This window comes from Plectropomus leopardus, chromosome 24, assembly GCF_008729295.1.
Source record: "Plectropomus leopardus isolate mb chromosome 24, YSFRI_Pleo_2.0, whole genome shotgun sequence".
NCBI classification, from domain to species: Eukaryota; Metazoa; Chordata; class Actinopteri; order Perciformes; family Serranidae; genus Plectropomus; species Plectropomus leopardus.
Window position 1 is genome coordinate 5,048,204 of NC_056486.1, and position 21,119 is coordinate 5,069,322.

The following is a 21,119-nucleotide window of genomic DNA, read 5'->3' on the forward strand; positions in this document are numbered from 1 at the left end:
AAATACACTGCAGCAACATGATGGCATGATTTTGTCTCATCAAAATAAATCACAACTTTTCTGATTAAAAACTGCACTTTGGATTTTGTCTTTTCTTATTTGCAATGTGTATTTTTTACATTGATGTCTGGGTTTTCATTGTTAAACACAGAAATTTTATTTTTTAGAGTTTGGGTTTATTATAGATATGATGATGTATGTCTGCAATCTGACAACAAATTTCCTTCCATCCACCTTCTGTTGGTGCCAAATAATCTTTTACATGAGACAGTTATTATGCTATAAATGTAAGCAATTATCCGGCCTAATGTAGCATCATTTTCTTGAATTTCTCATATATATATACATATATTCTCTTAATTCTCTGGTAAGAGACGATATGAGAGAAGCCAACTCCAGATGCACCAAATGTAGAAAAAAATAGTATGTAAGTCTGAAATATAAGATATTTGTTTGATGCTATAATGTACAACAGTTATATACATAAGTAAAAAGAACAAAAGTGTGAAATGAGCTTTCAGACGACGTTGCAGGTGCTCCTTGGATTAATAATCAACAATGGATATTTTGTGTAATTTTGAAGCTGATTGGTGACTGATTTTGTATTTTTTGTAATTATTGTATGTATATTTTGATTGTGTTTTGTTGTTTTTTGGGTGTAGTTGGTGAGTCTGGTGTCGAGAATTTATGTCCTTTCCCAGAAAAATGTCATTACATTTCATGAAATAAGAATACATAAACGATATATAATATGTGTAACATGTAAAAATAGCCTACATTCAAGAGCTGAAAGAATTTTGCACATTTAAACGATTGCAAAGAGGTTTGCTATAGTTGAATTTTTGCAGCATGTTGTGCGTAGGGGGTTAAGTAATAGCTGCCAAGTCTGCCTGTGCCTCAGGCCGGTTTCAATGTTTGGTCACAATATGTCCTCATGTCTCCGCATGATTCATTATCGCTGCAGAAAGCTCAGCCAGCAGAATACTTGAAGGAGATCAAATAAGATAAAGGGTTCAATTGCTGCTACACCTGCACCTGCCATCAATGACTTATTCATAACGAGATGAGCTGAGCGTCTGCTGCGACAGACAAACCAAAACATTTCAACCCAGATTATTACATATCAGTGTCTTGTGTTGCTCCACCAGGTTGCAGTGAGACTGAAACTGAAGGCGACCTGCACCCGAGGCATGATGGTGCTGGACGACACGGAGCTGCTGAAGAAGAAACACAAGGCGGTCGTCATAAAGAAGGTTGACTTTGAGAAGTTCAAGCAAATGTTTGAGAGTTTGTTGAAGAAGCAAAAACCCGTAACAAGCTGAAGATGCAAATTTGGTTCAGCAAAATAAATTAAGCAAATATGAACTAAATGTGATTTGTTTGTTTTGTTGTAAATGTTTTTGCAAATTCCTTTTGAGAATGTACATTGCAGAAACAGGAAATGTTGACCAATGATTGTGTTGCAATGCTGTTCAAGAAATATGACCCCAATTAGCCAGATGGGTGCTCAAAAATGAAGACCCAAATACTCAATTTTGGAAACGCTACACCCCTCACACTGTAGATCAAACTGAGTTGAAATGGGACTCATAAGTCCAGCTCAATGCGCTCCACAAAGGTTTGAGATTACAGTCATAAAGCCTGGTAGTTATCTTTAATGCTTTAATGTATGTTTTGGAAATTGTCAAAGATCTTGATCCTTTGTAGTTTTCAAGGGTCTGTGTTAGCTTGGACCCCAGAATTGCTGCTTTGAATATTTCATTGTTTTCTTTTTAAAACATAGTTCAAACATCTGTAAACTTTTTATGTTTATGCAGTTGTGTATCCTTCATAGACGTCTTTTAATTCATCACAGAAACACATAAAGTTGCGGTATGGCCTCGATTAAAATTGCTTTCATGTGCAAAACATTAAAAACAGGAAATTCCCTGGCAGAGTGGCAGAGTAGTGAAATGAAACAATGAAACAAACTTTACAACACCCAGAGCTCTCTTATCATTCAGCAGTAGTTTACTTAGTGTCAGGCTTTGCACGTTGAAATCTATAAAACTAGCGTGCTCAAATAAGAGGAGGAATTGTTTCAAGCCAAAAAATAAACAACACAAAATGTTGTCTGCAGGAAAAACAAGAAACAAATCAACATAACTGGAGGAGGAGGAGGAGACTAAATCCTGTCGTGCTGCATTACACAGCCTTCTCATGTTTCTCTGCATAAAAGCAGAGCGCAGCAGACAGAGGTTCCACCTCTCAGTGTGTGCACTTTGGAAGAGAGAGCCATCTTGTTGCTGAAACTTTCTGATCGGTAAGTAGATCTCTTGCTCTCAGCTAAAAACACTGAATGGTTTCACTTTATTAATTCAGTAATGAAAAATTGATTGGACAAGATTGTATAAACCAACAGTGTGCACAACTGGAGCCCTTGGATCTAATCTTTAACACCAAACACCAAACAGTCCCTTAGAGATCATTTTTTTAGGGATTATATGTGCTTTTCACTCCTCAGTTCATGTTTATGTGCATGTCACACATTTTGTCAGGATTGTGTATTTTTGTTTAATCTTTGAAAAACCAGCTCAGCTCCTACAATAAGTCTAAAATACACAGTGTAAACACAATTGTTACATTCAGACTGTGCAAAAAAAAAGCACCAATGAAACCCATTCAAACTGTAATTTTTGATCCCACAGCAATCAAAGCATAAAAACATGCATAGTATTATTTCTGGGTGTCATTCTGGGCTTCTGCCTTGGATCGCAAAGCAAGAGGCCTCCTTCCACATGTGCATGAAACGCCTTCTGGCTGCATCAGCTGAGAGCCGTCATGTGAGACAGAGCAGTTGGCTGAGTTAAGTAGTGTCACAGCTTTTCGGGGGGAATAAAGGCTGTTTTTCTTTCTTTTTGTGTGTGCGAATTGATCTAAAATTTCATCATTAATCAGGAAAGTTAAAAATGTTTTTTAAGGTATATGAGGTACCAGAGCAAATAAAAAGAGAAGAGTTTGGTTATTAAAAAATAAATCCAGAGAAAGGATCCCCTGGACCTCTGTACTGAGGTGCAGGCTAAGCCCCCGAAGTCCTCAAATCCTAGAAACGCCCCTGTGGAGCAACTGTCTCAGTGCATGAATGTGTCTGTTGAACTCAAGCTGACAAATATTTGCAAAAGCAGTTGACCATCGAGGTGTGACACACACTACAATGCTGATTGTTAAGATTCTGGAGGACAAAATTTACAAGCGAGAAGAGAATCGGATTCAAGGAGGAAGCTGATTAATGTTCCCCTCCCAAGAAAACAAATTCTTCTGATCACCTCTGTCTTTAATTTCTCCCAGATATGATGAAGAAGAAGGTGATCATTGACGTGGACACAGGGGTGGATGACGCTCAGGCCATCATGATGGCCCTCGCAGCCCCAAACGTGGAGATCCTGGCCATCACCTGCACCCATGGCAACACATCCCTGGACAACGCCTGCAAGAACACATTGCGTGTCTTAAAGGAATGCAACAGGATGGATGTAAGACTTTGTCAGATCCAAGCTTGTATATTATGCAATAATGATTTAGTGGCATCAGCAAATGTTGAACCTGAAATGCCCCACAGATCCCGGTGTACCGTGGCTCTGAAGGGCCCCTGCTGGGTCGTAAACGCCACGCTGGAGAATTCCATGGGAAGGACGGTCTGGGAGACGTCCCAGATCCAGACGCTCCGGGCCTGGAGCTGCTACAGAAGAAAAAAGCAGCAAAGGCCATATCCAAAATTGTCAATGCACATCCTGGAGAGGTGAGTAGATGGTAAACCTCAAATACAAAACACACCATGTCTTTTCAAAAATGGCGGTCCAATTTTTTTGGGAAGCAGTAAGTTACTGCATTATTTTCTACCCTAACACTTATTCAGTGCTTTATACTTAATGATAAATACTATGTTTGCATGTTTTAGGAGAATAACAAAAGGAACAGTTCACCCCCTAATCAAAAACACAGTTTTTCAGAAATAGCTTTTTTACTTAAGATAATGTACAGAATGTTTTTTGAGACGAAGAGAAGGCAGACATTTCTAAAGCCGATATCTCAGTGAAACTGCTAACAACAAGCTCTGTGGAATAAAACTTCAGTCACCAGGTCATGATTTATGGAAAGAGACATTTCTGTTGAGTTTTTTAAATAGTTGTTTTTGGTGCTTTGAGCACCACAAGCTGAGTGCTATCTGGTTCCATATTACTTTAGAGAAGACAGACATCCCTTAGGACGATATCTCCAACACTCTGCAATATACACCAAAACAATCTTGACTGATAAACAGCTCTACAGGTTAAGGGGAAAATATGTATTTCTGATTAAGGGGTGAATTGCACATTTAAATCAAAATATAGATTTAACATTGCTATTTTAGACAGCGCTACAAGTTTTGATTGCTTGTCTTTTGCTGTAAAGTCTAATGTAAAACGTTCAACTGTGTGCAGGTGAGTCTGGTTGCCACGGCACCCCTCACTAACCTGGCCCTCGCAGTACTCATGGCCCCGAACTTCCACAAGAGGCTGAAGGGGCTCTACATCATGGGAGGAAACACTGAGTGTATGTGTATCTGTGTGCAAACACATACTGTGAGTGTTAAACTCAGTGTCATGTACAGTTAACATGGAGAATAATGTGTGTGTGTGTGTGTGCAGCCAGGGGTAACACCACAGTGTGCGGAGAGTTTAACTTCGTGGCTGACCCTGAGTCTGCCTACATCGTGCTGGACCGATATACCTGCCCCACCTACATCGCCACCTGGGAGTTCAGCTGCAGGAACAGCCTGCCGTGGGTCTGTAATTATGTTGTTATGAGAATTTTAATGTGCAAAAGTTGTTTTTTTCCTTTTCTGGCACTGACAATCACCCCCCCCCCCCACCGGTCCACAGACAACAAAGCAATGACACTGGTCTGGATATTGTATAAATATGAAAAAAAGCAACAATAATAGTGAACTTAAAGATACTTTGAGAAAAATTATAATTAAAACAGCACTAACACGAGGACTTAGTTACATTTTTTGCAAGAGCATTTCGTGCAAAAACTAATTAAATAAACAACATAACTGACTTATTTAAATCAGTTTGTGGAAGTAAAAGACGCCTTACTTTCTATCTTTTTCTCCGTCAGTCTTTCTGCGACACTTGGCTGGCCCAAGACACGGACAAGGCTCGTTTCATGGACAAGATTTACAGCCACACCAGAAAGGTACGGAAGCGTCTTGCTTTAATTTAGCACTCTCAAAAAGAATTCAGAATTAAAGTCACTTGTATGTCTCTTTTTTAACTGTCCTCACTGCAGATGGTCCAGACTGAGCGATATCAAAAGGAGCTGATAGGAGGACCTGGATTCAACACCTGTGACACCTACGCTATGGCTGCGGCCATCGAAGACGATTTGGTGACTGAGAGTGAAAAGGTGAAAATACTGCGCTCATCACTGTAACATGCTCTTCTCTGACACCAACATGTTCACACAGTTTCTGCACATTAAAAAAGGCGTATAGTGTGATTAAAGGAATACTTCACCCACCGAAAAAACATTTGTATATCAATCACTCACCCAGTGTTACATTGCATTCATGACTTTGCTTTTCTTGCATGTCTCCACCGTGAACGGAGAATTCAAAAATGGACACATTTCTTCATGAATTGAAGTCATAGGAGACCATGTTTAACAACAGCGAAACTATATCACAGAACTGATGCAGTAAAATTCAAGACTAATTTATCCAGTCTTATGATTGCTACTTTAACAGAAAGGGGAACTGAATGGAAAGAAGTTACACTTTTAGTTCAGTTCCTTTTCTGCTGGGGAAGTACTGAGTATATGACTGGATAAACAAAACTTGGATTATACTGCACAAATTATTTTGATACAGTTTTGCTGTTGTTAAACATGGACCCCTGTGGCTTTAATTTATCAAGAATTTTTGGATTCTTCATTGAGTGTGGAGACATGCCAGAAAAACAAATTTTTCTTCACAAATTTAGCATAAAACAGGGTGAGCAACTGCTATACAATGATAATTTTAGGAGTAAAGTATCCCTTTAAAGCACAGATTTTCAATTTTGACCAAGCAGCAGTATTTAATATAACCTCGTCTTCCTCCTCCAGGTCGCAGTGACAGTGGAGTTGGAGGGAACCTACACCCGAGGCATGATGGTCGTAGACCACATGGACCTGCTGAAGAAGGAACACAAGGTCACCATCATGAAGAAAATCGACTTGGAGAAGTTCAAAACACTGCTGATGAATGCACTGAAATAACTCAATACTCTGATCTTTGGAAAGTACAGTACTGACACAGTACAGACACAGTATAAACGTATTCAGCAGCGTGCAGCTGCATCAGAAAATATTGCATGCATTATAACCATGAACCACACTTAAAGGCCACCGAGGAGAAAAGTATACAGCTGTCCTGTGTTTTCTGACGCTGACTATTGCACTAACACAATGGAAAACATCTGGAAATATCCTGGTATTTTATGTCTTATAACATAAAAGGTAAACTAGAGCTAGACTTTAGAGAAATCAGTTACTTTTTAAATACATTATGTATACAAAAACATACTATTAGACTTTTTACTCATTACTTACATAGTGTTACATAATGTCCACATTATTTGATTAAAAATGTAATTTTTTATGAATGGAGATTGAGATTTTCTATTTTGGGGGATTTTATTGTATTCTATGGATTTGGGGGTATTTAGTCTCATTTCAGGGATGTTTTTTTTTCATCCATTATTGATGCTGTAACTGGCTCAGGTGTTTTGCACTGGTTGTTGTATTAAGTAAGCAGCTTATGATTCATATTGTGAGTTATTAGAAATTTCTGTAGAATTAAGACCCCCCCCAAAAACACTAGAACCTGATTACTGATGGCTGGGTGCCATCCAGAGGGGGGCTGACGAGATCCAATAAAATTGAACAGAAGGGAAAAATTGACTGACGTGTCTCGTGGTTTTGAGTGTATGTTAAGTTTGTTAGAGTATACTTTTAAAACATGAGTTGAAATTTGATATTTGTGTTGGTTTCGAATTGGCCTTTTTTCTTTTATGTAATGAATACTGTAAATATAAAAGATGTGCTTAGTCAGACAAAAGGATCACACTTAAACTTATAACATCTAATAAGATTTTTTTTTTTAATCACATATAATACTATCGGCTTATAAAAATACTTTTTTAGCTGAAGAGGCCTCACATGCATCTGCACCTGATATAAAATAATTTTCCCCTAAAACAAAAACATTTGTAAGGGTTGGAGGTTTAAACACGTCAGACTGGACGAGCAACGAAAAGTATTTATTCCTCCAGGAAGTGATACCGAGGCAGCCTAAATTAATAAAACCTTTTATTGAAAGTGCTCTGGAGTGTACACTTTAAGAAAAAAAGAAAAGGGAAAAAAAGTTCCCACCCAATGTTCCTCCACTTTCCTTTTTTCTCTTCAATAAGCAGAGTTAGATTTTTTTTTTAGTCATTTTTTAAGAAAACTCAAAGAAACAAAGCAAATTTTTCTCTTCAGACACAATCATCTGTTTATATATTACAACCTGCCAGAATACTATTTACAAATCATACAAAAAGAACAATAAAAGTCTGCCTCGTCTGTCCCCGTTTCTGTAACTCATCCGACTGTGAAGCTCAAAACAAGAGCCAAACATTAATAAGAGCAAAAGCTCAGCGTCCCAGTTTACTGAGAGTCAACCAGAGTCCTTCCCAAGCAGATGTTGACCTACAGAAGCTGGAAAAAGATTTGATTTCACCTTGATGTGAGTTGAAAACAGCTCTTAAATCAGCCAGGAGCCACCTGATGTCCATGTCAAAGAAAAACTGGTCCTACTGGACTCTGTACTTGTAAAACCAGCAGAGACCCTGAGTGAAATTCCAGCCCAGAGAGACGGAGAGGACGTATATGAGGCCGAGCAGAGCAAAGGGGTAGAGCAGCACCACGGTGTTCTTCAGGAAGGGGAGAGCTGTGTGGAGAACAAAACATTATACATCTATAAAGTCACAACGAAACATTCATAACATTCCTTTAAAAAGAACAGGCGGTGTTCATTAGTCTCTGACTCCCTTAGATGGAAATGAACACCCAAACCAATAAAATTATTTTTGCAAAGTCCTGCCCCTCCCAAACCCAAACACATCCACATGAATGATCTTTCTCTGTGGGGGGAGTCCCTAAAAGCTCAGTAATTCACCCAGCTGGGCATGGTTTTAGAGGAAACCTCAGTGCATGCTGCAGCAAGCTCCCAAAGTGTCTCAGCCTGTGCTCTGAGTGCATGTTTATACTTCACCTCTGTAAGAGCGCCAAAATTTTAAGTTTTACTTAAAAGTTAAAACTACAAACATTGCAAAGTAACAACAGCAGAGCTCTTGGGTTTCTGTTTGTCTCTGATCGAGTATCCTTTTGTTTTCCTAAATTTAACCCGATCTGCAATTCTGTCTGTTCACGGCAATATTGGAACTTTTCAGTGAAAATTTTGAGAACAATCTTAACTCAGTGTATTGAGTATGAATGGGACTTACCGTTGTACCCTAAGAAAGTGATGTAGAGATAATAACTAATGGCAATCAGCCACAAAGTGTTCCCGACAAAGTATCCCACGAACCAGTCGGAGTTTATCACCACCACATCTGCAACACACGAGACAAACTGTCATTTTAATCTGAATCTTCTGACAAAAACATATGACTTGAAATCACATGTTAGTAGTAATTTAGCCAAAGCGAATGTGCTCAAAGTACATGTGCAAACACCAGAATGTCCAAAAAAAGGTCACATGCTGTGTTATGTCAAAGCTTTTCTTTACAATAGTCAGTTTTCATTATGTCAACTGTTGTTTCTATGTTTAAATAGCAAAAAAGGTTTCTCAATTAACATTATAACTACAGATACTACAGATCTCTGACAAGAATAGCGTGTAAGATTTAGGTAGATTAAGTGGCATCTAGTGGTGAGGACTGTAGATTGCAACCAGATAAAACTTATCCTGTTTAGAGTTCCTTCAGTGTTAATTGTTCATGAGGTTTTTACTGGGAAAAACAAAATGACCTTGTGATTTAAACCAGTAAAAATATTTAATAAAATAGTTTCACATTTTTTAAAAAGTTCTTAAAAATCAGTGTTTTTCAGATGCCGCTTGTTGCTGAGGGGCTAAGAACTATGGTGGCTACTACTACTACTCACGGTTAATAAAGACGAGCTGCAGGAAATGCAGGATGACAAGAAGAGGGTAGAAGGCATTGAGGTGAACATCAAATGCGTAGCCCCACTCCACATCAAAGTTTCTGCTGGGATGTTTCAGAAGGTACTTGTTACTGATGATCCTGAAAAAGACAAAACAAATATTTCAGATGCAATAAAGAATCCATCTTAAAGTGTACAAGTAGCCCTTTGAAACCTGAGCAAACTGGCTGGGTTTCTTTAAAAAACACGGAGAAGACAATGAGTAACAAAAGAAGAAATTACCCAAAAATTAAAAAGTAATTTGTAAAAAGCAAGAAATCACCTGAAAATGTGTTATATAAACAAATAAATAAATATGACAAAAAAGAAAAGAAAAAGAAGAAAAAAACAGACAAAGGAGACTTGGAAAAAGTGCTCAGAAAATTAAAATAATTCTGTGAAATAAATTTGTAATTTTAATTATAAATATAGATATTTCCCTAAACATTTTTGCTTAGCTTTAAAAAAAAAATTTCAAACATTTGTTTTAAAAACAAATTTCTTGCAGTTTGTGGTAAATTTCTTTTCAAGTTGCTCATTGTGTAACCTAGATATATTCTCCTTTTTTTTCTTTCTTCTTCTTTACTAAAGGCCTAAATAGGGACCGAAGTTGGAAACATCAGTTGCTGCAGCTTGTGTGTAACAGGCAGACGCTGTACTATGTTTATTCACATTGTCCCTATAAAAAAAACTTTATAAATGGAAGAGATTGTCTTTTTTCCCATGTTTTTGAAAGAAATTGCACCAATGTGCTCAGATTCAATGGTTTAAATACTTATGAAAGGTATCTAAAAGCAGCGAAAGACAAGTACTCCAAGTTTCAAAGGGTTAAAGTAGAAAAATTACACTGACACAAAAACATGCCTCATTTCCCGACTTCTAAATCCTTTACTCACCACATGAGGGTTGATATGAGCAGACCGACTCCTATACAGTCGACAAAGACCACCCACAGCAGCAGCTTCAGAGTCTCCACCACTCCCATGTCCAGCACCAGACCAAAACCTATTGTTGACACTACAGAGGAACAGAGGGAGCATTCAGTAATCATAACACAACGTCAGAATTTAACGGGCTGCATTTGAATGACTTACCACACAGCCAAATGCTGAGCAGGACCAGGAAAGCCGGGTCGTCCCTGGCCCACTGGTCCTTGGTCTGTTTCCTGTAGTGGAAGTTGCGGTAGACCCTCTGTGGCGACGTGAACAAGTAAAGCATCTGCCACAGGGCAAAATCGAAATCCATTTGTTTGAAATGGAGCAGCCGCCGCAGGTACTTGTAGCGTTTTGCGCCTGCCGTGTGGCGTGCAGCATCTCTAGAACCGAGGGCGCCGTTGCTGTTGGTGGTTGGCAACATGGTGCTGAATGCCGGATGAGCAAAGAAGGAGGTACGGAAAAGCAGGGAGAGAAAATGGAGATAAAAAACGGTTGAATTGCTGAAATCACCCTGAGGAAGTTGAGCACTCTAACCTTAAAACAATACAGTTTAACTGCATTACACTGTATTATGCAATATTTCACGCTTAAAAATGTTCTGTTTTATCACCTGATGCATAATTCTTATTTTGCTTTCAGCCTACAGCTGATGGTGGACCTGACTTCTTCTTGCCTTCTATGTCTTTGAAGAGATGTGCAGATGTGATGTGAATAATTAATTTGCATTTTTGAAAACGTATTCTGCACACACTGTCTACTTTGTTGTTTAACTGATTTAGCACTCCTTCCTTGCATTTACACCTTCCTCCAAGGTGTAAATGCATTCACATTCAAATTTCAAGCAAAGCATGGTTCCTACACAGCTTCAATATTACATGTTTTTCCCATGCTGAAATTGATTTGTACAGTTTTGGTGGTAATTCTGTCACTTATCTTGTCCTCAGTCTAATCTTTACAGGGAGTCAATGGCAAATATAAAACCACATTAACTGCATTTATATCACTCAGGGGAGCAAGACAATATGACTTACATGCAATACTCAACTTTAAAATACCTGATATAGCACCTAATATAGTATGAATTATGTATATGGGCTATATGAATGTCCCATTGTCTATAAAAATGTTTTAACATGCCTTCCCCCTTTTTGCATCACCCCCTACTATCTCATTAATAACATACCGTACCCAGGATCAAACCCATATTGATGACATTGCCATTGTGGTGAACTGACATGAAGCTTTTCAGCCATTACTGCCCCACGAACACACAGAGAAGTTATTATCAAACCAAACAAGTCCTGTATCTTCGTTACGACAGCTTACAAATACGTTACACAGTCTAGTATCTGAAATTGCTATAAAATACCCCATAAACGTGTTACGTTGGTCCTACTGCATATTATAAAAGAACAAAGTCAAACATTGCTAATATTTTTAGCTTAAAACAGAGTGACAACACAGAAACTGAAGAGAATGTGCTAAATATGAACTAAATTGCAAGGAAAACATCTAAGTTATGCATATATATAATCCTATATAAACCAATGACATAGTATTACCCCCAACAAGCACTGATATATTTAATTTTCTCGGTAGTTGACGCTGTGTTTGCTAGCAGACACTGTTAGCTTGATGCTAATTTGTTCAGTAAGATGGGAAGGCCTGGTCAGTTTAATTATAATAAACTCGGCGTAAACGCAGTGGTGAAAGTTTGGTATTAGCTAAACTAAACCTCAACTAAACCTCTTTATTCTGAATAATATTCACCTCTTTTTGCTGTACTCCTTAGCAGGAGAAAGCACCAAACTCCTGCTCGTTTCTGGAGCTGTTTGTGGATGCTTCCTGAAGTGTCGCGAAAATGAACACGTAGCTACTTCCGGTAATAGCTCGGTCATCATGGGAAATGTAGTTGGAGGTGACACGTTTTGGCAGTTCTATTCAAAATAATTGAAATGTTAACCCAAAATTCTGTTTTCTTGTCATCCAGTTGGACACCAAACTGTATATTTTTATAATCTAGAATGATAATATTTCATTAGAAGTAGCCCAATATTAGAAAAAAAAAATAATCCAAAAAGGTCCTGGTTAAATTAAAAGAGAATAAAGATCTAAGTCTAAGGTTTTTGTCTAAGTGGTGTAAGAAGTCAATACATGTGTAAATCTTGGTCATTCATTTTTAGTGAACATTTTTAGCTTTGATGTTATGTAAATAAACATTAAAAAATAGTGTATGAAAGAAAGAACAACAGGACAATTCTAATTGCTTTACAGACCAATAAAACATAAAACATAATAAAGGACACAAAACTACAGCATATTGTACTTTACGATAATAATATGATATAATATAATATAATATAATATGATATAATATATATATAATATAATATAATAATAATATAATATAATATAATAATATAATATAATATAATATATATAATATAATATAATATAATATAATATAATATGACATGACATGACATGACATGACATGACATGACATAATAGAATAGGATAGAATAGAATAGTGAAGTTAGTTTTATTGTGAAAATTCGGGCCACATTTTAAACGGAACTAGCATACTGTTTTATTTCCGCTAGTTACGCCATAGGTTTTTGACTTGGAGTACAACTCTGAACACCGCTGTTCTGGTCAAGAAGGCCAAATAGCGAAAGGTAAGAATCGGAAACATAATATGCACTTAAAATCAGTTAAATATATTTGTTATTTAATTGCACAATCAGCTGATTTTGTTTTTGACCTTATTAGCAGCTGTAACCCCTTTACAACGTTGCATTGCCCGTGTCCTTGAGTGCTCTTAGCTAACGCTGCTAGCCTGCAAGCAAAGAATCCACATTGGGAGGTCCATGCTACATATTAGCTTCTTCTCTTGTCCATAATGTTTTAGACTTTATATATTCATATTAAACATTTATTTGTGTCAGTGTGTTTCGGAATCTCTGCATTTTGTCTCTGTGTATTGTCTCCTTGACACGTTAGCTACGTGTCTGGGTGGCTTGTTGTTGTTGTCAGTGAAAGCTAACGTACCTAGCACTTGCTATTTTGCCCCTTAATCGTCTCTGTATTCATTATTTAGACTGTCTAGATTACTTATAATGAATTAATTATGAATTTATGGGTAAGATATTTTATCTGTTAATTGCAAGTCTCAAACAAATAGATATTAACTTCAACATATGTTAAAGCTTTCTCAATATGAACTCAAACTAACCTAATACTGGCGTATTTTTGGCATCTTTTATCAGTTTTTGGGCTGATTAATTCAACTTTGATTTAATAAATACACATTGAAACCTGCAGCTGTGCCTTTCATGAAACCTGAGCAGTCTAAGATGATGTTGATTGGATTGTTAGTGACATAACATGATTATTAACCTTTATGAAACAAGCACTGTACTTAGTTTTACATAGTTCTCAGTTAATGAAATTTTTAAACTTCTTGAGTTTATTATGTTGAAACAGCAGATATACCATGGATCCCACACAGTTAGTTTAAAAGTAATGTTATTGCAAAACAATTCTGCAAAACCCTCAAGAGAAGTGCAACCCATGTAAAAGCACTGTATAGTCTCTGCAGTATTTTTATTTTATTTATTTAATTTAACCAGTATCTTGCCAGGTAAGTCCCGCTGAGATCAACAATCTCTTTTTCAATGGCGGCCTGGCCAAAACAGCAGCATTAGAAAAAGTTACAGACAAACAATGATACAGACAATAAAAACATAAAAGATTCTCAGTAAAATGTAAAAAAAAAAAAAAATAAAAAAAATAAAGACTCACACTCACTCATACAAGTCTTCAGTTGAAGTCTATAAATACATTACTTATCATTTTAGAGTCAGGTAAGCTCATATGTTGACAGCTTCTTTCTGTTTTTCTCTCACAGAGTCATGTTGCGACTGCCAAACGTCGGCCGGGCTCTAGCCGGAGCTGCTAAGAGCAGCCTGGCTCCAACCAACACTGGTAAGAGCTGTGTGTGTGACTGTGTGTCTGTATACACATCTAAATTAGCAGTCTATTTAAGTTCTTATGCATTTTATTTCTTAGTTTAAACAGGTGTGTGTTTTGGTATATCAGGCATTTTCTTAGTTTGTTTACTTTTCAAAAGCATGTGTGTTTTATTCATTTTCAGGTAGACACTTATGCATTTACATCATTTAAATCAGAAACAGAAACAGAATTCATTTTATACTCATTTTATTCACCAGGTTTTGATTAATTTCAGTGAATTTGACCGTTGCGTTTCCACTTGCAGTACGTACTTCAGTTCGTGCTGCCAGCAACATGGTGGAAGTGTTTGTGGATGGTAAACCAATAGAGGTGGAGCCTGGAACCACCGTGCTGCAGGTCAGAGACATCACATTATTTTACTGCAAACCAATACAGATGTTTCACATGGTCCCTTTTATATTGTATAATGTAGTTTTCTTTACATGCAGTGACCAGTTGGCGTTTTTTTCTGGTATATGTTTTGTCCTGTGATTTAGTGTATAGATGTGGACACAGTGCAGTCAGATAGAAATGAGTTTGCTTTATATTTTTGGATTATTGTCTCCTAATTTGATCTTTTTAGAATTTCACCCCTCATCTTGATCTTTTTTCTTCCTCCATCAGGCCTGTGAGAAGGCAGGGATCCAGATCCCCAGGTTCTGTTACCACGAGCGCCTCTCGGTGGCGGGAAACTGTCGTATGTGTCTGGTGGAGATTGAGAAAGCTCCAAAGGTAACAGAGTGCAGCTGATTGGTCAGCAGGCTGAATGTGTATTAAACTGAACAATGAAAAAAATTACAGTCGATACCTTTGTGCAGAAATTGCTTTAAATTATTGCAGTACTACTGTATTAACTGAAGTGTGTGTGGTCTGCAGCCAGTAGCAGCCTGTGCCATGCCCGTCATGAAGGGTTGGAACATCCTCACCAACTCAGAGAAGACACGCAAAGCTAGGTACAAATTTAACTGTTCAAATATGACCCAAGCTTTTAAAATTTCATGTAAGATAATGAATGTTCAAGTGGAAACAGACAACGTAACAACTTTTCCTGCAACTTTTCCCGTGTATGTGCTGAAATTAAAAATTCAGTGCAGCTTTTTTCTTTTTTGGAGCTCGCTGTGAGTGATTTGAATGGAGGAGCGGAGGCAACAAACGGCTCCTTGAGCTAGGAGCGTAAATTCCCACTGCTCCATTCTTACTACAGATAGTAACTGCAAAGGACTTAATACTGATACCTATGGATAGCCACGACAAAAGAAAAAGACCTCTCCTCTTCCTGTTTTGCTTGTGCAGGGGTTGACACACTTTGTTTGAGATCATATCCGGTGACATTCAGGCTCGTATAGTGAAAATGAGGCTATTAGGTACCGGTTTAAACGCTGATGGTATCATGATTCTATAGCCATTGCTTTGTGTATTTAGCATTTACTGCCTAATGAGAAGTTAAAACCACTTTAATGAATGTGTGTGTCTCTTCAGAGAGGGAGTGATGGAGTTCCTGTTGGCCAACCACCCATTGGACTGTCCCATCTGTGATCAGGGAGGAGAATGTGACCTACAGGTAACTGTGGACTAAGATATCACACATTGATTTATAGTTTAGTTTAGGTTAAAGGGCCAGTTCAAAAATCTGCCTTCCCACTAAAATCTAGTCATGCAGATAGTTTTGATGTTTTTTAAGATATTTGCTGTGACATTAGTACAACCGAGCTTTGAAAAACTCAGTTCCTTTTTTCACTTTTCACTCTGCGTGCTGTGATCTCAGGATCAGTCCATGCAGTTTGGTTCAGACCGCAGTCGTTTCACAGAAGGGAAGAGAGCAGTGGAGGACAAGAACATCGGGCCACTCATCAAAACCATCATGACTCGCTGCATCCAGTGCACACGCTGTGTCCGGTAAGAGCATCATAAACATCCATATTCATCTGCATATAAAGTATTAATGTTGTATGTCAATATATGAGATCATCTAACAGCACATTTATGCATTCCTGTCTGTGTAGTTTTGCCAGTGAGATCGCAGGTGTTGAAGATCTGGGAACAACAGGAAGAGGAAACAACCTGCAGATTGGGACGTACGTGGAGAAGATGTTTATGTCGGAGCTGTCGGGCAACGTTATCGATGTCTGTCCTGTCGGAGCGCTCACCTCCAAACCCTACGCTTTCACCGCTCGACCATGGGAGACCAGGTAGGACAGGATTTTATATTATCACTGTATAAAACCGGAACTGACGTTTACAGTTGCAATTCCTTTTTTGTGTCAGCAGTTTAGGGCGTTTTGGTCAGTTAATGCATTTTCTGTAACTTCATCTTCTGGTGTTCTGCTCCTGTTCTGCAGGAAAACAGAGTCGATTGACGTTCTGGATGCTGTCGGCAGTAACATTGTGGTGAGCACGAGAGGAGGGGAGGTGATGAGGGTGATGCCCAGGCTGAACGAAGACGTCAATGAAGAATGGATCTCTGACAAGACCAGGTAAAATACAGACCCCAGCCAGAAAACCCTAATGTTTCTGACTGAATTAAAGAAGTATTCTGTAAAATAAATGTTTGATCTCTTCACAAACATTATTCCACTTGAAAGATTGATTTTTTGCCATACAGCAAAATTAAGAAGAACAAAAACGTAAATGTGTGTCCTCAGGTTTGCATATGATGGTCTGAAGAGGCAGAGGTTGACCCAACCAATGGTGAAGGATGAGTCCGGTCAGCTGACCCCGACCAGCTGGGAGGATGCTCTCACTCGTGTTGCTGGAGCAGTAAGTTTGGATCTGCCTGATTTCTTTCCTTTCTATAGTTATTACAGGTAAGGTTGCACAGGTGACAGTCACCATTTTTTGTGCAAAATTGAGATTCTGATCATTTGTCACAGATGCCACTATGTGCAATTGGTATTCATATTTTTTACTGATGAGTTTTCCTTCTTGTTTTTATTATTTATGTTGTTCTGTTTATCTCATACATACCTGCTTTGATATGTGTTCATCACAACAGGTGATGATGGTTGATTCAGGAAGTTTTTCACATGCTGCTGCTGCTGCTGCAGAGTGCATGTGTTAAAACATGATCACTCGCTCTTAGTTGGGGAGGCACTTGATTTGACATGTAGCTGAGTTTTCTATGAGTGGAGTACAGATTTTAAAAGGCAGTGTTGCAGCTGGTCACTTTCATTTATTTGTGGCAAACCTAAATTGTGATCGTGATTAATATTCAATTGATTGTGCATCCCTAATTACAGGTGATATTTATGTCTTTTTATTCTTGCATCCCATTTTGATTGTATTTAAATTATCTATGTTTGTGTGTGTGTAGCTGCAGAGTGTGCAGGGCAATGAGATAGCAGCCATTGCAGGAGGCATGGCAGACGCTGAAGCTCTGGTCTCCCTCAAAGACCTCCTCAACAAACTCGACTCAGAAAACCTCTGCACTGAGGAACTCTTCCCGATGGCGGGTGCAGGGTAAGTCTGTGTGTGTGTGTGTGTGTGATGTTGTTTTACAATAAAGTAAACATATGTCTGTTTAGTTGTGCAGCTGAGACCAATGAATCTTTTCCCTGCAGCACTGACCTGCGCTCTAACTACCTGTTGAATTCTCGCATCGTCGGCATCGAGGACTGTGACATGCTGCTGCTGGTGGGAACCAACCCACGCTACGAAGCGCCACTGTTCAACGCCCGAATCCGCAAGAGGTGAACTTATACATCACTCCTTGCTCTTTTTATCAAGTCTCCATCTGGAAACCACAAAATTAGCCTTCATACAGCACTCACTCTATTATTTCTTTATATATTGCTGGATAAAATCAAAGTTATGTAATGTAAACTCTTTCCTGTGTTTCTGTTTTCCTCCTCTTCCTCCTCTGTCAGTTGGCTCCATAATGAGCTGCGTGTTGCTATGGTGGGTCATAAGGTTGATCTGAGCTACACATACAACCATCTGGGAGAGGAGACTTCAATACTGAGTGAGCTGGCGAACGGCACACACCCCTTCTGCCAGGTAACAGACTCGCACGCAATCTGACTTTGGAGGAAGCTTTGGTGCTGATTTATGAACTGATGTGACTTTTATTTTTTTGGCAGCTCTCTGATGAATTTCTGGCAAGTTTTACTTGAATTTTTCCCTTTTTCCTGTCTTCAGGTCCTGTCGGCAGCTAAGCGTCCTGTCGTGGTTGTGGGCAGCAGCGCTCTGCAGAGAGATGATGGAGCAGCAATTTTGAGGGCCGTCTCCACCATCGCTCAGAACGCCAGGACCAGCAGTGGAGTGGAAGAGGGTTGGAAAGTCCTCAACGTCCTTCACAGGTACACCTTGACAACTCTTATACGTTTGGGCTCATTTAAAGTCGTCAAGACATATTGTTTAACATTTAATTTAATATTCTGTAGATCTGATTGTTTGTAGTTGTCTTTTTTGCACAATCAGCCTCAATTAGTGAGGCACAGTTGATGCTTCATGCTCATACTTTGAGTGTTCGTTTTTGTGTGTGTGTGTGTGTGCGCGCACACAGAGTGGCCAGTCAGGTGGCTGCGTTGGATCTTGGCTACAAGGCTGGTGTGGATGCCATCAGGGCAAATCCACCTAAAGTCCTTTTCTTGCTGGGAGCTGATGCCGGCTGCATCACCCGTGCCGACCTGCCCAAAGACAGCCTCATCATCTACCAGGGTATGCACACACACGGATATGAAGAATGAAAAATGACTGAAGTGTCAATAAATAAATAGATGTATAAACTAATACAGGAATAAATAAATAAAGAAAGAATGTAAATAATAATATAAAATATTCTATAATTATATACACATTCAGTGTTAACCATAAAAATACATTAAAGATGATTTTCATCCCCTCCAGGTCACCATGGTGACGTAGGAGCACCTATGGCAGACATCATCCTGCCTGGTGCTGCATACACAGAAAAAAACGCCACTTATGTTAACACTGAAGGCCGAAGCCAGCACACCCGCGTGGCTGTCACCCCTCCTGGGATGGCCAGAGAGGACTGGAAGATCATCAGGGCCGTTTCTGAGGTAAGCAGGACGTCACTCACATGGCACATACCTTAGTCATACTTTATTCACATTAACGCTGTCATCAACATTTCGATTCGATGTCCTCCATCTAATGTGTTTGTGTGTTGCAGCTGGCCGGTCTGACGTTGTCCTACGACTCTCTGGATGATGTCCGATCCCGACTAGCCGAGGTGTCTCCAAATCTGGTCCGTTACGACGATGTAGAGGAGGCAAACTACTTCAAACAGGCCAATGAACTTGCCCAGGTGAACGCACAAATCCATAGAGTCAAAATGTGGAGTGGTATGGACTTAATGCCAGTAAAAAAAGAAAATGATCCATCTTTCTGTTCTTCGCAGGCCGTGAACCAAGACCTCATCGCAGCTCCTCTGGTGCCACCTCAGCTATCAGCAAAGGACTTCTACATGACAGGTGAGTGTGTTTTTAAAAAGGCAAAGGCAAAAAAGGACCAATAAAGACGTAAAATAATCTTCATATTCTTTTCCCTGTCTCTGTGTTCAGACTCTATCAGCAGAGCTTCCCAGACGATGGCCAAATGCGTCAAAGCCGTGACAGAAGGAGCCGCCGCCATCGATGAGCCGTCAGTTTGCTGAACACCTACAAACAGTAAAAACAGTTCTCTCTCCTCTGCTGAAACACACACATCGCCGAACAAACTCAGAGTCGCTCCTTAATTTAAAGTTGTCCTTGATGCTTGTAGTATATCGTTTTCACTCCTGTGAACAGGCTTTGTTGAATAAAGCGTATAAAAAGGTATGAAATATGAATAAAATCTTACAAATGTCTTTACTCCAGTTTTAATGGGTTCCTTTTATTGCGTTTTTGTTTGAAAATCCGCTTGTCACTAACGTTTGTCATTCCTTCACCTATTTTACTCACGTATTGAGGCTCTAAAACTTCAAAACATTGTTCGATGTTGTTTTCTATATTATCATTTCAAAGTTTCACGCCAAATCAAAGTTCACACAGTATCTTTGCCATGCAGTAAAACTCTTAACTGTTCTTTCAACAGAAAGAAAAGTCTTAACTGTTATACTTCAAACATTAAAACGTCAGATTTTTTAATTTTCCAGGCAGCGATTGCCAAATCCTCTCCTATGAAATATGCTCAAATCTGGCTTCTTGCACACGTCTGCTGACATGCAGGTGAAAGAAGACAGTCTCTGCCGAACCCGGAGGTCAGGTCAAGGCCACTGCATTAGAAAAGTAAATAATTAAGACATTAATGACCTGATTGCTATTGTAAGAAAGAAAGAGACATTTCCAAGCATTGTGTTGACTGGTAAAAAAAAAACCACCTCATCGTTTACAAAAACTGTTCTTGAAGTAAAAGTTTGATATGTTGGGAAATGATTTAATTTGAAGATGTATTTTCCAAAATGCTTAATGATTCCTTTAAACTTCAAAATACTGACACTGCTAGTGACATTTGGAGGACAAAAAATGACTTAATTGTTAATAAATAGATTTCCAAATAAATGCAGAAATAAATGATGTAATAATACATGAATAAATCCATAAAGAAATGTATATATAAATACAGGAATAAATATAAAAAATAAAAAATAAATACAGGAATAACTACATAAATGATGAAAAAATACAAGAATGATTTCATAAAGAGATTATAAATACAGAAATACATTAAAAAAAAGTACAGGAATAAATTTGAAAAAAGAATAAAGGCTAATGTTAATAAAGAAATAAATTAAATAGAAATAGTTTAAAGAAATTGTTTAAATAAATTGATTTAAGTCTTTGAAACTTAATGACTGCTGGTGAGATTTTAGCCTCCAAGTCCATCAAAATACAAAGTTATAAGCCGCAGATACACCCCGTGATTGTTTAAGGGAGCTCACTTGACATTTTGAAAGTGATTTTTGGAAAAAAGTGG

General features: G+C 38.4%; 3 protein-coding genes across 4 annotated transcripts; 2 read left to right on the plus strand and 1 right to left on the minus strand.

Annotated features, from left to right (window-relative positions):
* The first annotated feature begins 2,068 nt into the window (after positions 1-2,068).
* LOC121962753 (inosine-uridine preferring nucleoside hydrolase-like) lies at positions 2,069-6,962 on the plus strand. 2 transcript variants are annotated; one of them, XM_042513041.1, is made up of 8 exons: positions 2,069-2,302; positions 3,328-3,512; positions 3,599-3,778; positions 4,461-4,572; positions 4,668-4,804; positions 5,143-5,220; positions 5,314-5,430; positions 6,130-6,962. In XM_042513041.1, the coding sequence occupies exons 2-8, from the start codon at positions 3,330-3,332 to the stop codon at positions 6,280-6,282; spliced, it is 960 nt and encodes a 319-aa protein (XP_042368975.1). In that variant the 5' UTR covers positions 2,069-2,302; positions 3,328-3,329; the 3' UTR covers positions 6,283-6,962. The 2 variants fall into 2 exon arrangements, with proteins under 2 accessions (XP_042368975.1, XP_042368974.1); XM_042513040.1 differs by lacking the exon at positions 2,069-2,302 and adding an exon at positions 2,700-2,844.
* A 395-nt stretch (positions 6,963-7,357) lies between these two features.
* On the minus strand, positions 7,358-12,047 carry unc50 (unc-50 homolog (C. elegans)). The gene is made up of 6 exons (XM_042513042.1): positions 11,958-12,047; positions 10,347-10,612; positions 10,149-10,269; positions 9,214-9,353; positions 8,553-8,660; positions 7,358-7,996 (listed from the first exon to the last, which is right to left on the minus strand). The coding sequence occupies exons 2-6, from the start codon at positions 10,606-10,608 to the stop codon at positions 7,860-7,862; spliced, it is 768 nt and encodes a 255-aa protein (XP_042368976.1). The 5' UTR covers positions 10,609-10,612; positions 11,958-12,047; the 3' UTR covers positions 7,358-7,859.
* A 745-nt stretch (positions 12,048-12,792) lies between these two features.
* Positions 12,793-20,014, plus strand: LOC121962740 (NADH-ubiquinone oxidoreductase 75 kDa subunit, mitochondrial-like). The gene is made up of 19 exons (XM_042513026.1): positions 12,793-12,865; positions 14,098-14,174; positions 14,467-14,558; positions 14,826-14,933; positions 15,078-15,154; positions 15,681-15,762; positions 15,967-16,097; positions 16,205-16,390; positions 16,541-16,675; positions 16,844-16,958; positions 17,512-17,657; positions 17,759-17,887; positions 18,065-18,194; positions 18,336-18,496; positions 18,703-18,857; positions 19,047-19,222; positions 19,336-19,470; positions 19,564-19,636; positions 19,727-20,014. Exons 2-19 carry the CDS (start codon positions 14,102-14,104, stop codon positions 19,816-19,818), a joined length of 2,196 nt encoding a protein of 731 aa, XP_042368960.1. The 5' UTR covers positions 12,793-12,865; positions 14,098-14,101; the 3' UTR covers positions 19,819-20,014.
* Positions 20,015-21,119: the final 1,105 nt, after the last annotated feature.

What these genes read in the sequence shown, in the direction of transcription:
- LOC121962753 (XM_042513040.1), top strand. Translation starts at nt 2,706, where the DNA reads ATGCATAGTATTATTTCTGGGTGTCATTCTGGGCTTCTGCCTTGGATC. An exon ending in TCAATGCACATCCTGGAGAG is followed by an intron (nt 3,779 to 4,460) that starts GTGAGTAGATGG and finishes AACTGTGTGCAG; the next exon opens with GTGAGTCTGGTTGCCACGGC. An exon ending in TTTACAGCCACACCAGAAAG is followed by an intron (nt 5,221 to 5,313) that starts GTACGGAAGCGT and finishes TCCTCACTGCAG; the next exon opens with ATGGTCCAGACTGAGCGATA.
- unc50 (XM_042513042.1), bottom strand. Translation starts at nt 10,608, where the DNA reads ATGTTGCCAACCACCAACAGCAACGGCGCCCTCGGTTCTAGAGATGCT. An exon ending in CTCATATCAACCCTCATGTG is followed by an intron (nt 9,354 to 10,148) that starts GTGAGTAAAGGA and finishes TGTCTTTTTCAG; the next exon opens with GATCATCAGTAACAAGTACC. An exon ending in CACTTTCTTAGGGTACAACG is followed by an intron (nt 7,997 to 8,552) that starts GTAAGTCCCATT and finishes TTCTCCACACAG; the next exon opens with CTCTCCCCTTCCTGAAGAAC.
- LOC121962740 (XM_042513026.1), top strand. Translation starts at nt 14,102, where the DNA reads ATGTTGCGACTGCCAAACGTCGGCCGGGCTCTAGCCGGAGCTGCTAAG. An exon ending in CAGTGCACACGCTGTGTCCG is followed by an intron (nt 16,098 to 16,204) that starts GTAAGAGCATCA and finishes CTGTCTGTGTAG; the next exon opens with TTTTGCCAGTGAGATCGCAG. An exon ending in TCATCAGGGCCGTTTCTGAG is followed by an intron (nt 19,223 to 19,335) that starts GTAAGCAGGACG and finishes TGTGTGTTGCAG; the next exon opens with CTGGCCGGTCTGACGTTGTC.